The 17,142-nt window shown below is 35.7% G+C and overlaps 1 protein-coding gene across 3 annotated transcripts; it reads right to left on the bottom strand.

Annotated features, from left to right (window-relative positions):
• Nucleotides 1–1,131: 1,131 nt before the first annotated feature.
• Nucleotides 1,132–10,559, bottom strand: LOC113734975 (protein NLP9). Of its 3 annotated transcripts, none has more exons than XM_027261774.2 (7): nt 10,208–10,348; nt 10,023–10,077; nt 8,661–9,875; nt 5,958–6,002; nt 5,064–5,819; nt 3,253–3,376; nt 1,132–2,720 (listed from the first exon to the last, which is right to left on the bottom strand). In XM_027261774.2, the coding sequence occupies exons 3-7, from the start codon at nt 9,603–9,605 to the stop codon at nt 1,582–1,584; spliced, it is 3,009 nt and encodes a 1,002-aa protein (XP_027117575.2). In that variant the 5' UTR covers nt 9,606–9,875; nt 10,023–10,077; nt 10,208–10,348; the 3' UTR covers nt 1,132–1,581. The 3 variants fall into 3 exon arrangements, with proteins under 3 accessions (XP_027117575.2, XP_071938674.1, XP_027117574.2); XM_027261773.2 differs by lacking the exon at nt 10,208–10,348 and adding an exon at nt 10,419–10,559 and having other exon boundaries at nt 1,369–2,720; XM_072082573.1 differs by having other exon boundaries at nt 8,661–10,416.
• Nucleotides 10,560–17,142: the final 6,583 nt, after the last annotated feature.

Below are 17,142 nucleotides of genomic sequence, written 5' to 3'. Positions count from 1 at the left end.
TTGGGAAGAAGCCAACCATTCAAGCCTAATAAGCAAATCTTTCAAAAGTTAATGATAAAGAGGGCATCAATCTCGGATTCTTATAGCGTTCAAGAACATGTTTTTATGTACATGTGGTTTAGTCCATGAAATGCAAAGCAAACTACCGTTTTGCTCAATTTTAGTTTGCGTTATGATGGGCAAGAAGTTGGCCTGTCAAATAGGCTAGGCTGGGCTGCTCTGCTTGGCCCGAAATTGACTGGCTTGAACTCATATTATGTGAATTGAGTTGAATATGGACTATAATATTTTGTTCTATATATATATATATATGAATTAATATTTTTTACACTGACAGTGTATATACTGTCAATGTTAGATGAATGACAACTATACAAAATTTAAATTTAAAATTTAATTTTTGCACATGTGCCATGGATCAAACGTTAATAGTGTATACACTGTCAGTGTATATAGACACACACATATATATAGTTTGTTGCCTACAATTTTTATTCATTATTTCTTTACTCATTTTTGGCATTTTACAAGTTATGTGAGAATTGGGAAGATTTATTTATCTAAATTCAATCAAATAAAAGAGTAATGAGTTTGAATTCAAAATAATGTTTAGAGTATTTTTTAAATTTTTATAGTATTTGAAAAACTCCTAACATGCCTAGAAAAAAGGTAAACAGCTTACTTGATTCTTATCCGATCTTAAATTACTTGAAGATTTCATGCCTATCACAGTAAATATTTTGATCTATACCCTTTTCAGTAATCAGGTTCCAAAACACACCCTTCTGGCTAATAGCGTTATTGTTTTATTGGTAAAACTGTTACTAGAAAACTTGACGATTATACACAAGTTCAACGCACGAAAGGGTAAGTTAGGGTTATAAAATTAGAATGAAGTAATGTTCAAATTCGCCAGGCCACTGGAGATTTTTGTGTACTCAAACCTTTAGTTCATCATTCTTGATGCTTTTAAAATTGCTAGAAAAGATCATATCAATTGCTCTATTGTTATGGTTTGTGAAACATTTCGGGTCACCAAATGTAAAACAACAACAGTAAGGTTTGCCCTGGAAGGGCTTCTAATGCACAACGACAAGGCAGCACAAAATAGGGTAAAATAGAAACAGAAAGTAACAAATCTACTATCCTTTCATACAAAAACATACATTAGCAGAGATATTAGCCCCTGATACTCTCATACTTTCCTACATATGTTTTAACCTAACTTTTATACAGAATGGGTTAGAACACAAACATTTAGCGGCCTAGCTCTTCTAAAGACTGCAAACCTCAGTAACTTCTACATGTACAAAAGTAAAAAAAAAAAAAGATCTAGTGACATGGATGGATTTCAATCAGAAACCTTACTGGAAAAAATGCTAGCCGTTGGCCTGCTTCTTCCTTCTTATTCTTTTATATGCTTGGTTTTTCAGCCAAAGTACAATTGGCACAACCAGTATAAAGACAAAACTCCAGAAGATGAGTGCAAAACAAGATGTTTTTAGTCACTCCTTGAGATCAGCTTCGAAGCCAACATAATTCACTTCAAGAAACAACAGTTATCAGCCTGCGCCGTTGACTTTATGAACCTCCTGTCAAGTAACAATTGCTGCTACCTGAGCTGCCAACGGTCTGAGGTGTATCTCGTACCAGAAACTTGATAGTCCGAGTACCAAGAAAGTCTAGGATCTCAAGACATTCTTGGAGATCTGCATCACTTACCAACATCACCCATTCCTCTTCATCGTCCATGTACTTCAACTGGAACACCCCCAATTGTAGTTTGAACCTCTTTGAAATTTCTTCATAAAGTTGTAAACATCCTGCAGAAGGATCAAATTTAAATCGAATCGTATCGTCCTTATACGTAGCTTTCGCAGTCAGTTTTGAACTGCTGTCTCCGAAGTTTGACTCATTTTTTGAATGCTTTTGTTCACCAAAGTTTCTAGAGCTTGATGAACTGCCATTCATCATTGACCCAGACCTATTTGATGAGTCAGTCATGCTTGAGGAGGTAGGCTGATTATATTCAAGGCCTCCGTCATCACCATCCAATCCATTATCACTCTTCATCTTCGCCTCAATCTCATCAACAACAACAAGAGAGCTCGAACTAAGGGAAATTAACTGATGGTCGGATTTACCTAACTTCTGCCTATCACCATTTAGACACCATTCCTTGTCGCTACTCTTTTTTAGGTAAGAATCAAGAGATGCATTACCAGAATATGGCCAAGGACTAGCTGGCTGTGATTGCCCTGCATCTAATGCAGCCAGTTTGGTGTCATTGCAGCATACTACTGTGCTTGATTGCAGTTTACTTGCTTCCTTACGAGAGTTTGGACTCAGCATATTAGCATTCTGCACTTCAATGGCATCCATATCGCACTCTTCCATTTTGACCACAGAATTCTCGCCATCCATGCAATAAGTTTGACAAGCAGAAGTTGTATCTTGGGTGAGTGAATCAGGGTTTCTGAGAGAAGCACTTTTTACTGGACAGAGCATGCCTTTTCTAGTATCAAAGTCTTGGATGACAGAGCCACCAGCCAATAGGCCCCCAGTAGCTGGATCAAACTTCAGACCTCCTTCCACCCCCTGAACAGAGTCAAGCACACTTTGGATCTTTTTCAAAGAACGATTCACTTTGTTTATCTTGCGGGATGGCCACCTCAAGATGCCATGCTGTCTACATATTCTTTTTAGTGTAGTCGGACAAACTGCAAAAACAGAAACAAAACTGTAAGCACTGAGTGACCAGTGACAAACATTTCATCATTCCAGAGAAAGGGAATTAAGTTAACAAAATTCCATTTACATTATTCTTGCCCCTGTTTCCCTCTTTCTACATGGTCACAAGAGAAGAAAAGCAATGTGGGTGCAAGAGGGGCCAATAGAAACTGCTTTCCATCAATTCCACATAAAGCAGGTTGAAATCAGTGTGATGCAGTTGCTGTTATAATTTTCATTATTCACTACAAGCACTTGAGCAGTTAATACAAAGTAGTATCAGGTCCAAAAACAAGGGGAAAAAAAAAAACAAATAGAACCATTTTCAATTCACAGGTAGCTAACAATGTAGGTAGCAAGTAGAAAGACTTTAGAAGGAACAAGAAACTAAAGATCAAAGTTTAATTTGTTGACATCCTTCTCAAAATTCCATTCACACAGTTCTTATAAAAGCAATCAACATAGTTTCTAGTATAGGCAAAGACAATAAACTTTGGTATGAAAATGAGGAAGAAGTCTCACCACCAATGCTTTTGGCAGCATCCTTCAAGCTCCCACAAAAGTATTGCTGGAGAACACTTAAGCTGACATGCTTTTCCGCTGTGCTTCGCTTTTTCTCAGATTGCCTTTTTGGTCCAGCCATTGCCTACAATAAAAACCAAGAAGCAATAGATGGATCAAACTCCACCAACCACCAAAAAGAATGAATCACAAATATCTGAAAGAAAAAGGAAATTTTAGTCTTTATGCATTGCTAAGCAACATTATCCTATACAAGTGTTTAAAGCGTCTTTATACCACATATAGTAACTCTACTATTTTCATCTCATTTTGCTCTCCTAGGCAGCATGTGACTGCTGTTTAAAACAACTAATTAGAGCTTCTCCCTCACTCCAAACCTCTCAACTTCGCTCCAGACATCGTATGAAGAAGCCAAAAAAGAATCCTTGACAATATCATAGGAAGGAATAATAAACAATGCTCTTAGTCCTATACTGGCTAATCACCAAATAAACATAAATCTTCCAATTACTCAACCTCCTAGAGTTAACAAGAAAGAAAAATGGTTAGGAATCCAAACTTCATGGCTTTCTCTAGATATTGGGTTCATCTTCATCCCTGTTACAGACATAACATTAAGCAGAATTTTAGTGAGTACAGTGAAAGAAGATGGTATAACAAGAATTCTCTATATGGCTCCACAGCATCATGCATCATCTAGGAAGGGGCTCACTACAAAACCTCATCTATGCAATAAATGTTACCCAAGCATATCGGTGGGTCCACATGCAGGAGCTTAACTGCTTTTTTAATTGTACAATATGAATTTTTTATTTTCCCAAATATGTAAAACCCTAATTGTAGCTTGTCAAATTTGATTTGGTTAAATAACATAATGGGGGAGGACTTAAAAGCATGTTTACAAAGATGATATGAGCTAAGATGGATTATGACCCAAGTCAAGTAACACATTGTCAATTGGTCGATGATATGAGCTAGTTTATGTAACATGGAATATAAATACTTGGAAGTCGAGAACAATTAATCCTAAGGCGAGACATACAGCCAGAAGTTATCCATGGCCTTGTTGTGTCACTGAATGTCCATATGAAATTATTCCAGGAAATGGAATTACGTGAATGTCTTAGAACAAGAAAAATCAGTTTTGAAACAGGGCTAGCTATAAACCAACAAGAGGTTACTGTTTGAAACCAAACTCCACCCTCAACTGATAAAAAGGACAAGAGATACAGGCGACAAAATCATGTTTGGTTTGTCAATTAAGCTGCATGTTACTAATTTGCTTCATCTTCAACTGTAACTGTAACTAAGAAATATAAGACACAAGATACTAAATAATCAGAAAGATACATTATCACTGAAAGGCCTAGAGTCTTGGGTCTCATGAAGCACTTGAAATCAACTAGAGGAGAACAATAAAAGAATTCAAACATAACCCCAATATGTCCCACAGGGACTGAGAATAGATGAAGGAAATCAAAGCAATAAATGGCACATATCAGGACAACTAGAAATAATACTGAAAGATTAAGAGGAAAAAGAAACAAGAGATCGTATTTGAGGTTAAACATGAACCTCTTTCTTTCTAAGCTAAACATATCATGGCAACTAATTGAGACAATTCGACTAAAATAATGTCAATCGTAATACTTAAGCTACTACAGTTAGTATCTAATAAAATCTTAAATTCCTCAGAGTAAATCATACTCAACGGACAACAAATGCGCCCCAAATCTTCAAAATCAGAACAATGGATTAAAGAAGTACTAAAATCTAATAAGAAGGCAAGAAAGGTAATGAAAGCAGAATACCTGCTCACCAGAAGCAGTATCTCCCTTATGAGAACTCTTTGTCTCAGATGTACCTGTGAACAAATGATCCGAAGAACTCGAATTGCTATTCAACAGAGATTGTTGAGAGCAGTTCCTCGGTAATGCAGTTGTAGGTAAGTTATTGACTGACCTATTGGGCAACTCAACTTTAATATCGTCTCCCCCAATCAATTCTGCATCTGACACTGTCCGCAAACTCCTACAGATCCGTTGCATAGTACTGGAGAGGTTATTTAACAGAAGCTGCTGCTCTGAACTCCCTCTCATATTGACAGGAAGAAAGAATTCTAATATGTAGTCATCATCACCAGTATACGTGCTCCTTAGCCTAATTGCTACAGCAGCATTCAGGTTAAATTTACGTGCATGATGAACAAGCGGATATTCACTTATATGGTAATCTTTCACGTCAGGGAAGAAGAATGGATGATTAGATTGAAGAGCTTTCCCAGCAATACCTTGTCCTTCCTCAAGATAATGTTCCATGCACACATGCACAAATCCTTCCATACTTTGATCATTAACATAACAAGCAGTATCTTCAATGCACAGTATGGAATTTTCATTAGAACTGGCAGCACTTCCTCCAACACGTAATTTTACAGGTTCATCAACAGCTTCAGTGTAACTACATGGAATCCATGTCAGAGCCAAAGGCAACCTATGTGCATGACATACAGCTCGTAAAACGTCAGTTATCTCAGCTAATGCAACTCTTTGATTCTTCGATAGACACTGCAAATCATCCAACAGCAGAAGCCGCATTACAATCCAATTAGATTGAACATGCAAGACTATTTTTTTTCCTAATAGAGTTTAATTCTCTTTTTCCTAATAGAGTTTAATTCTCCAATCAAGAAATCTTCATGATACCTGGGGATATAGTCGAGATGGTGCAGCACTCCTCAAGTTTACAGCCTGCAAATGGTTAAAAGACCAATTTACTATACATCTCATGGCTAAAAAATAAAATAAAAAATAACCAGTGTCTAAATATAAAAAGGATCAGATTCCCTAGGACATACTATGCCAATTCCAAGCAAAAACTAGACATGTCTACAACAACAATAATACAAATACTTCAATTAACATTTTCATGACTCTCTTTAATCATGATAAGAAAATTGAAACAAAGAATTATGAGCTTTCACATCCATGTTTGCAGTGTCTTACATAAATGCTCCCATAATTTTAATTTCTTATTGTCATACAAAGAAGAATGTTTACATGTATGGACAATTAATCAATTGGAATTGCAAATTTTTTACCAATTCATCTTATCATTTATCAAAGGACCCATGTTCAATGGGAAAAAATGTCCTCTCTTGGTCTGTGATTTACTGTCATTAAGAGGCAGTTGAGTCTAGGAAGTTACTATATTCATAGTCAGAAGCAGAGGTTCTTGATCTGCTGTCTGCAACACACATCAATTATTGCTCTTTCCATCTGTCAAAAGTAAATTCCATTCTCTCTAAGCAAAACACAAGATTCACACAAGAGAGCAGATTAGCTTCTCATGGAAATAACATGTATCTATTTGGTGTTACAGCTTACTGCCATCACACTAAAAACAATTTGGCATTTTCAATTCGACAAGCCACAAAATTGGGTCAGTTATAGGCACCAAGTCATGTTAATGACTTGTCCAATCAAATAGCATAGTCAAATGCATGGAAGGGTACTTGATTCAACCAAAGTTCAGATTACACCTAAAGCACAGTGTACATACCAACAGGCATCAACAGCCATCCATTGGGAATTTTAAATAAAAACGAATGTGGAGTTTTGTATACAAATTACTTATGTTGCTCACATGTTAGAAGCATCTAAAAGATAGTACAAAGAGCAGGATATATTGCACTTAGCTAACAAATACTTCCATAGACAAGCGAACTCCACTATCCCTATAATGTGTAGCAATCCACTTAACTACTATGAAACCATTAACTAACAGTTAAGCTTGACACTTTTCATACAATGTTTCATGAATTAAATTGTCCTCCAAGAGGCAAAAAAATGAAAAAGGTGATTAGAAGATGTTAGTCATACTAAATAAATTTTTCCTACATATAGAAGATTATAAGTGAGCATTGAATTGATTACCAACTTATTCATGCAAGCACAAAATATATCTGGAAAGGAAAAGAAGACACAGACAAATTGATACTATAAACATTTAAGGAGTATGACGTTGAATTACAAAAATCAATTCAACCTTTCTTCAGTTTGTAATCCAAGTGAAACAAAAAAAAAATGGAAAAATGAACATAACTAACTTGATATCTTCACAATTAACTTAATGGCCAACAAACAGATATGTGGTTTAACATGATCTCTAAGAAGCAGGCGGCAGGTTATCCATGCAATTTTTTAATCAGAAGAAGTCATTGGCTTCCCTAGCCTACACCCTCAGGACCCTTGGTATCACAGATTATATTTGCAAAATCTGTATGTACCAAAATTTTCCTACAAAACAAATCACCAATGGGGAATTCTGACAGTATTAATCATCATGACAAGTAACTTTCTTTTCAAATCTGTAAAGCTTTCTCAATAGTAATATATATTAATTATGCTTATGTATTAATCTCTTGTACACTGTGCAATTCCATACTTAAAAAACAAGTTTCATCAACTTTGGTTTCCCTGGCACCTTTAATCATGCTAAAGGCAAGACCAGCTGCATGAGAAATCCTGCCTTCCCATTCCCACTTTCTCTTTCCAGTCAAGGTCGGTAAAAGAGTAACAGATAATAGTGGACAGTTTAGCTAAAGCATCATAGAAAACCATCATGCCTAGTGATAAGTTCCATAAATTTGCTTCATATTCGTAGATGTCACAGTTAATACTCATTCTAATCAAGCTATTGAGATGCTTCAAAACTGTGGAGGTCCAGCAAACAGGCTGAGTTTTTTTTTTTTTTGGGGGGGGTTGTTGGGTGGGTAAGTATATGGGCCCGGAAATGGAAGACATCTTCCTTAAGCTGCCAAAAATGACTGAAATTTTTAGAAAACATCAATCATCAAAAAACAGGAGTAGAATAAACAGTCAGAAAAGCAGGAGCAGAAAACCATTCAAAGCTTCACCTTTAGCAATATTTTTTCAAAAAGTTAATGAAAATATCTCCTTCCCCTAGAATCCACTCTCGTTTGCAGAAGCAAGTAGTCCAACTTCAGGTTGACCCTCATCCTCCTTAACCATGTATGGTCAATGAACTTCTTGCTTTACTCTCTTAACTTCTGATTACATATTTAAAAGATAATCTGAAGATGGCAAAACGGAATCATCAATGTGAACTAAGTGCACCTATGACACCTTGAACGTCAACAACCACCCCCCCCCCCCCCCCCCCCAAAAAAAAAAAAGAAAAGAACTGAAAAGAAAATGCACAAGCATTTTAAAGTTCATTGCATCCACTTCACCACATGGCATCTCTTTGAGCACCCTCAATGATAGTTTTGCAGGTAACACAGAGACCAAATTTGCCAAATTATCTAGTTACGAGCTCTGATAGAAAAGCATAAAGTAACATAATCTAGAAGCAATATGAGACAACAAAAGATCACAAAGATTCACCTGCAGTGCACGACAAACACTATCCATCTCCAAATCAAAGTGTGGCTGTTCTTTAATTGTGACAAGTTCCAGCACTGCACAGCATGACAAATCAAAGGAATCATCCTCAAAAACAGGGAAAGCAATTGATCCACATACTTCATGGTCAAGAGCATGTTGCACTCGCAAATACTCAGCTTCCTTGTAATACATAACGTTCGATGTCCACTCTGGAACTCTAGAGGCAAATACACGTCCAGGAAGCCCCAAAAAAGACCCTGGTTTCACTTCTGCAGAAAAAGTGAATGCCCTGGACACTTCACGATAACCAGAGAGAGCCTGATCAAGCAAATAAGGTTGTTCACAAGTGCTTAAGATGTATGTGTTACCATCCCTAATTGGAATCCAAACTTGCGCCAGAATACCCCCTCCAGCTGACTCTTTAAACAGAGACAAGGCCTTGAGCATTTTCTCAGGAAGAGTTTGGGAAGGTGGCCTTGAAATCAAAGAGTTCACAGTGTTCACAACATCATCATCATGCTGTCTACAGCTCTTATCATTTCGACCAGTGAGGTCAACCCCTTCACTAGCTGTATCCATCGGAACATGGAACCGGTTCTCCAAATCCTGACGGATCATTTTATCTTCCCCACCAGAAGAAGAACTTCCCCCGGTCTCACCATCTGCCACCCGGAAGCCCTCAGTACTCTGTTCTCCAAAGTTCATTCCATCTAAAGGCACATAACTTGAACTCATGGGAGACAAACCAAAAGGACCGAAAAACTGGTCCGCTGAACTTGGACTATTACACCATCCGGCATATGCATCGAAATTCATCAATTCTTGAAACGAATCTTCCAAATTCCAGGTCCTAGTACCACCATCAAATGATGCATTTCCATCTTTCTGAGCCCGAGGCGATGCCCAAAAACCACCCTTTTCCGTAGATGGATAAGGGTACTCCATTTTTACAACCCAAAATTATAAAAGCAAAGACAAAGTGTAAAATCCAACCCTCCACAAAAGAGGATTATCCAATTTCTATATTAGTTCAGCAAATGTTAAAGAATCCTCGAAATCCTCAAACCAAAACCTCCGTCCCTAAAATCTTCCCCTACTTGAACGCCAAGAACCCAACATTTCAACCTCAAACTCATCTAAACTCAGCTCCTCTCCACTGAGAATTCCCAGCTTGAAAAATCCAATCGACCAATCTATCGCTATCCACACCAAACCCTGAAAAACTATGATGAAAATCACTCTCCAGAACCAGTTTTGTAGCATAAATATCATCAATAACCAGACAAATAAGTTTTCTTAAATCCCTTTTATATTCTTTGAGCCTCAGAAAAGAACAAAGTGCAGCTTTGAGGGAGGACTGACCTGAGGGATTCAGAAAATTGGCAAAAGATATTTCCGCCTATAAAAAGCCTGAATTCTGCAAGATGGGACGAAAACAGGAAAAAAAAGGACAGAGCCTTGAATTAGTGCTTTGGGAAAAGAGTTTTCAAAAAAGTCCAAGAATTACCAAACAAACAACAAATCAAATGAAAATCCCACTTCTCTACCATATGCGCAGCTAATACATAGCTCAGAAACTCCGATAAAACCATGTCCAGATTCATCACATACATAAAATAAAGGGTCATACATAGAAAAAAAAAAATCTCAGTACTGAATAAAGCAACAGCCTAAAACGAAAAAAGACCAGAAATTCTTTGACTAATATCTTACTACTCTACTCTCTCAAATAAAAAAAAAGAAAAAGAAAAAACTTACTATTGTACTTTGCATCTGTTAATAAGTAAAAAATACATGGATAGATGTCGACAAAAATGGAAGGCTGAGTATGTTGCGTGGTGTGTGAGAGAGAGAAAGATGAAGGGCTGTTCTTGAAACTAAGCAAAATTGCGGCTGAGCTCACACAAGAGAGAGAGAGGGGCAGAGAGAGAAAAGAAAAAACAGAAGTAGAGTCATATTTGGGTAAGTCTGAGAAAAGAAAATGCGAAAGAGAAAATTGCCGGTAGGGGAATCTACGGCTGCTGACTTCAGCCGTTCAGGGACAGCTTACTTACTGAAAATAGAAATATAGGAAGAAATGATTCTTTCCTTTTCTGCTTATTGGCTTATTCAGAGAGAGTCTCAGGAGCGTACGTTTCTTTCCCAGGTTTCATCCCTTCACTCTAGAGTCTCTCTGGTTTGGTTTGGTTTTTTTTTTTTTTTTCAACAAATTGAAATCACACAAAAACAGTTAAATTAGAAACGCTCAAAGATAATCGAAATCTTGATGCAAAGCACAATCTTACCAATTGGTGGTTTGGTTTGGTAGATTATTACATTTTTGTTCAATTCTTTTGGTATGGGTCGAAATAGGACAACATTTTTTAAATTTGCTAGATTTGTAAAATTCACTTTGTACTTTAGATCGAGCCGCAACCCTCGTAGCCTAATTTAGAAGGTTAATTCGGATACGTTTATGTTTTTATTTGAGAAAGGTTAACTCTAATGCGTAAGCGTTTATTTCAGGAAAAAATGTATCATGGGGTAATCGGAGGAAAGATATCATTAAAACACTATTCAACATTTACAAAATAGGAAAAAATATCTAACAAGAAGTTGCACAACACACTTGGAAAGGAAAATTCTATGTTAAATGACATACGACTTAAGTGATGAAAACTAATTAATGGATACCCACCTCATATTTGTATCTATCGTTTAAAGAATGTCGTGATTTAGAGTCCATTTTTATAAGTGCACTCCAATGATGAGCTGTCGTTTTTGCCACATATGTTTGCCTCTAAGAGCATCCACAATGCTATTACACTTTGTGGAGTGTAATCCACATGCCACGTCAGCATTCCACTTTCTCCTCTTTTATTACACTTTCACTCACAATGGATTACACTCCACAAGGTGTAATAGCATGGGTCCACAATTAATCAAATATTTATTTTAATAATGCATAACTCATATCCCATAAATAAATAAAGTAATTTTTAAAACTAATTTTGTTATTTTTAAAAAATAAAGTACTAACTTTCGTTAAATTTTGTACATTTTGAATTTTTTTATTTTCTAAAAATGATATTATTAATTTTTAAGTTTGAATAATATATCTTTTTCTATGTTTCAAAAATAATATATTGTTAATGTTGCCGTTGGAAATCCTCGCTGAAATTTTACCGTTGCCATAGGAAGAAAATTCAATGGATTACACGCATCACACAGGTGATGCGTGTAATATCCATGACACGGCTCCAATGGGGAGCCGTGTCATGGAGGGGTGTAATGGGGAGCCATTACACCCCCATTGGAGCTGCCCTAAGTTGGCATGCTTAAGTACAGCTTAAACAATAGAAGCATATTTCATGGGGTTGTAACGTTAGTAGTTTTAATCAAATCAATCGCAACATAGTGCACCAACTTCAATCTCCACAGCCTGTTGATTTAGAGATTTAGCAAGAGATCATCCATCTCTTATCTCCCTTTAACTCCGCCAAAATATTAGCAGCATAACGAAGATTTCTGGAGAGTCTAGCTACTCATCTACCGAGTAAAATCTCAAAAAGTGCTACTTCTTAAAAAGAATTCCCAAAGAATGATGTTTTTTTTTTTTATATCTTTTCGAGTGAAAAATGTATTTAGCAAATGCAACTTTTTCGATGTATGTAACTTTTCATTTTTCTTATGTATAATTTCTTAAACACTGCGTCCCGTGAATGCGTTGTTTAAAAAATGTATTGAATAAATGTTTCTTTTCTTAAAAAAAAACCTTCAGTTACTACTCACTAAATTCTGATTCGGTTCCAAAGAGGAGTATTCAAAAGTGATAGCAATTCAAAAGTGATAGCAAGGGTGCTCTCCTCTGATGAGCATTAAATCTTAGTTGAGGTTCAAATATTGCCTTATTCCTGGCAACCCAAAGGTTCCAGCCGAACCGAGGAGCTAATCAACATCTGCAATTTGCAATCGTTAATAGAGGAGGTGGAGTTTTTTCATTTTTTGTTTTGGTATAAACCACAAGTATCAGCATCCGTTTTATAATTTTGCAACTAATTCTGTTTGAGTCAGGTTAAATCCTTTGTGGGGAGAAACTTTTTCAATCTTATCCTTTTATTCCCGTAGATTTTCAAACCTAAGATTAATGAGTGCAAGTCTCTTCCATTTGCACCAACATCCGCCGGTGCGGAGGTGGAGTTTTTTATGCAGGTGCCTTGTGATCTTATGTGGTGGGATGGGAACTCAAATTTTGTCCTACCAAATTTATGTGTATTATGAACAGTTATAATCACTAACTACTTGAGTGGTAATAAGATAAAATATGATATTAATCGCACTTCACTTTTTGTTAGTCGCAGTCCCACCATTAGTTTTTTTTTTCAGATAGTCTCATAAATGAAAACCATTTGATAAAAATGATAGTGAGTGTGTGATTAACAAAATGAAAGTGCAATCAGCATTTTCCTTAATTTATTATATTTAATAGACCACAACATGGTAATTTTGGAAGCTCAAGATGGATAATTAGAAAAGTTACTCTCACAATGTTGCATTGTGGAAACCCAAATTCAGAGTGCTAAAGTTCTGTCCTCAGTGTGGATAAAGTATTTTGGAGGGTAGAACTAAAAACTAAAAATAAAAGAATCTCCATTTACATAGTAATATATGTCGAAGGGCTTTAATATAATTAATTTTATCCCCATTTCCTGTAAATTGTATCATGCCCCCAGCACGTCATGTACAAATAGAGATTCACAAAGGCCACGGTTTTCAGTTGCAAAAAATCAGAAAGATATAGTATTAACATTTCTAACAAATTGTAAATTATCTGTTTTATTATCATAAATTATTTTGTGCAACAGACAATTTTACAATATTTTTTTGCAAGTCTCACATATGGCATTTATATGAAGTATCAAGTGAATTGTATAACTTTTTAGATTCCAAAATTTAGACCAATCTTGACCCTTGATTTTACGAAAAGATTGCACCTATGATCGTTCTTTAGTGTAGTCTACATTTTTTCAATATTTAGAATTAGTGTCAATCTTAACCGTTAACTGTCTGAAATGGTTGCATGGGCAACCATTCATGCTTTTATTCTCGGTGACCATACTAAGACCTTTTTAAAATTTTCACCTAAGATGTGGATTGATTTGCATATCAATTCATTTGTATTGACTGGATTTAATCTTGATACAATTAACGCTGGACATTGATTCGATTTGAAATTGGATAGATCAGATTTATTATGGGATACAACTTTTTATTATGTTAATAAGTATAATATCTTGTGAAATTGTGATTGACATTTGCAGATTTTGACCTGATTTATCTAGGTAGCCGAAGATTCTGTAAGTTTAACTAATGTTGTTAGAGTCGAACTGGACTAGTTGGTCTGACCTCTTCGATTGTAAATCAGTTTTTTTTTTCGAACTGGCTAGTAAAACAAAATCGCTTTGGTCAAAAGCTAGTCAAAACCATCAAAAATCGGCCAAACCAGTGACCCGATTCAACTACTTGACTTGGTTCTTAAACTTCTCTTTCTTGTTTTATTCAAACATAATTTCAATTACCTAAATTGTAAAACTTTCATTTATCAATAGAAATAAGAAAATGCCACCCATTTAGTGTAAATACAAAAATCACTTGCTTTCTTAAATGATCTCTAAATTAAGAAGTTTTCATCCTTATCATTCAGTAATTCCAATCTACATTATAAAGCCATATTCCCAACAAAATGATTATGAATTGGGTATGGTTTGTTTTAATTCAGTTTTTCAAGTGATTTTGGAGAATAGACATATGTTGGACATGAATTTACATTTATATATATAATTTTTAGGTGTATATTTAATTGCAAGATTGATATATTTGGAATATTTTATATGGTTGGTCGAATATAACCAATAACTTAATTTTAATATTTCTGAAACTTACAAAAATATAAAATAATTATGACATCATGCAGACATTAGTAGTGTAGAGTTTGAAAGGAGGTCAAGCTAAGCCAATTCAACAAATTTTGATGAGAAATTTTGGTATCCAACTAAATATTTGCATGAGTGATTCTTTCCTTTCTCATCTTTTTCTTGTTAAAGAAAATCCAGGACAGAAAAATACAGTCCATTTTTTTGTTTGGTCGATGAAATAATTTAGGGACACATTTGCCAGAAATATTAATGTCTACTGAAAGTTAATCTTAGCATATAAGAGGTGATCAGAGGCATACTCTATTGTAGTATTTCACACTAGGCAGATTCAAGCTTCTTGGAAAATATTTCTTTGCGTTTAAAAACTCCCTTTTTGTTATTCTTTATTTTCTTCAGGAAACAAAGTGTATTCCAGACATTATACAGAAAAGGGTTAGACTACAAGATAGCAAAAAGAATCACCAATCCAAGAAAAGCCAATTGGCCCAAAAAAATTTTCTCTAACTTTGTAGTTCATATTCCCTACTTACATAGAGTTGCTACAATTTTTATTTTCTGGATGGTTGTCAAGCTTAGTCCATTTTTATATGGAGAAAAAAGTTTCAAGGTAAAATTTTGATGAACTTTGGTGAGATTTTATAAATAATTCGAGACCAAAAAGTTATAAATAAAACTTGAGCAACCTTTGTGAGACTTCAAAATTAGCTTAAGAAGTACTAAATAGGCAAATCATTCAAACTTTTAATATTAGAATTACTCTGCACGGTGACAATAAAATTAGTGTTGACTTGGATTTTTAGGATGAACTAATTGTCCTAACATATAGAATTCCTAATTACCTAGTGTTTTTTTTTTAATCCTCCTGCTCGTCCGCACACCCTTTCACACTCAACTGTTAGACTCATAACTTGAATCTTGAACCTTTGAATCCTCCCCGACTATTGCGTCGAGTTGCCCAATTAGTCACCAAGAAAATTGGAAATTTGCTAGTGCAATTAGGTCATATTCATCTATTGCTTTCATGGGAACAGTTGGCTAATGGGAATAAAATGTCTTTTTTTTTTTTTGTTGACATGATTGATTTTTTGTTCTACTCCAATTCCTACTTTATATTAAGAGGAAGGGATGTGTTCAAATGAGTCAAAAAAGAATTCTAAAAAGATTAAACTATAATCGGATCAAACGAATGACCTTGTATCTATCGATAAAACTTTCAAAAAATTTAGAAATGAATGCGAGTCAAGGAATTCGTCCCCTTGACCTTGATTGGGAATAAAATGTCAATGGTACAATAAATGTCGAAGGGTCTACTTCTGAAACGTCGTTGTTAGGCTTAACGTACTTGCATGAAAATTCACATTGCAAGTAGGGGTGAGCATCGAATTCGAAGTCGGTAATTCGGTAGGTTGAAATCGGTAATTTTCGGTAAATGATTCTGGAAATATTCGACCTAATTCGCATTCGAAATAGGAAATATCGAATTCGAATTCAATCCGAATTGAATTCGGTAAACGAAAATTTACCGATTTAATCGAATTCGTGAAAACTGCTTCTTAGGGCATCGAACCAGTCGGATGGATCTGTTAACTACTTTGGAGATTATGACAGTGATATCATGTGCAGCAAGAAGAAGAGGTGTAGACACTCCTACGATCTGAATTGCTCTTCTCTGCAATTTAACAGCAGTGGCAATGGATTTTGTAGCAACTCATGGGATAGACTGCAATGTCTTTCACTCTGGATTGGCATAGGTGAGCAGTGAGCTTCTAACCCCATTGACTGCTGCTGGTCTTGAGGATTGTCCCAACCTGGAGGAGATCCAAATCAAGGTTGAAGGAGATTGCAGGGAATGGTCAAAACATGCACAGTACCCCTTTGGGTTGAGCACTCTGGTGCCGTATCCTCGCTTAACCAAGATGCATTTGGATTGTGGAGACACCATAGGTTTTGCACAGACTGCACCGTCTGGGCAGATGGATTTGAGCCAATGGGAACGATTTTACCGGATGGGAAAGAATGCTAATTTAGGGCAAAAGTCTGAAATTGGAACATCTGGACAAAAGGATATTATTTCCTATTTAACTTAATTCGGAATTTCGAAATTGAAAATGGTAATAATTTACCGTTTTACCGAAATAAATTTGAATTCGGTAAATCCGAATTCAAAAACTATAAAACCATTTTCGACCCTAATTCGATTCTAATTAATTCGATATCACCGATTTACCGACCGAATTACCTAATTACCGAATTCGAATTACCAAATTCAAATCGAATTCGGTCGGTAATTCGGTAATTACCGTAATTGCTCACCCCTAATTGCAAGTACACTTTTTACTTTTCTTTGTTTTGCAGTTCCTGTTCACTGATTGTACAACGAGATTAATGATGCATGTCCTCTTGAGAGTCGAGAAGATACATAAATGGTAAACCTGATTTGCCATGTGAAAAACAAGGATTAAGCTTGAGGCTCCGAAAACCCATCCTTAGTAAAATCCTCCTGTCCTCTTCACTTATTAAAACCCATCCTTTCTTGTTAGGAAAAAATTTAAGAAAACAAGGATTAA

Source organism: Coffea arabica, chromosome 3c (assembly GCF_036785885.1).
Source record: "Coffea arabica cultivar ET-39 chromosome 3c, Coffea Arabica ET-39 HiFi, whole genome shotgun sequence".
Classification (NCBI taxonomy): domain Eukaryota; kingdom Viridiplantae; phylum Streptophyta; class Magnoliopsida; order Gentianales; family Rubiaceae; genus Coffea; species Coffea arabica.
This window is presented reverse-complemented; position numbering and strand designations above follow the sequence as displayed.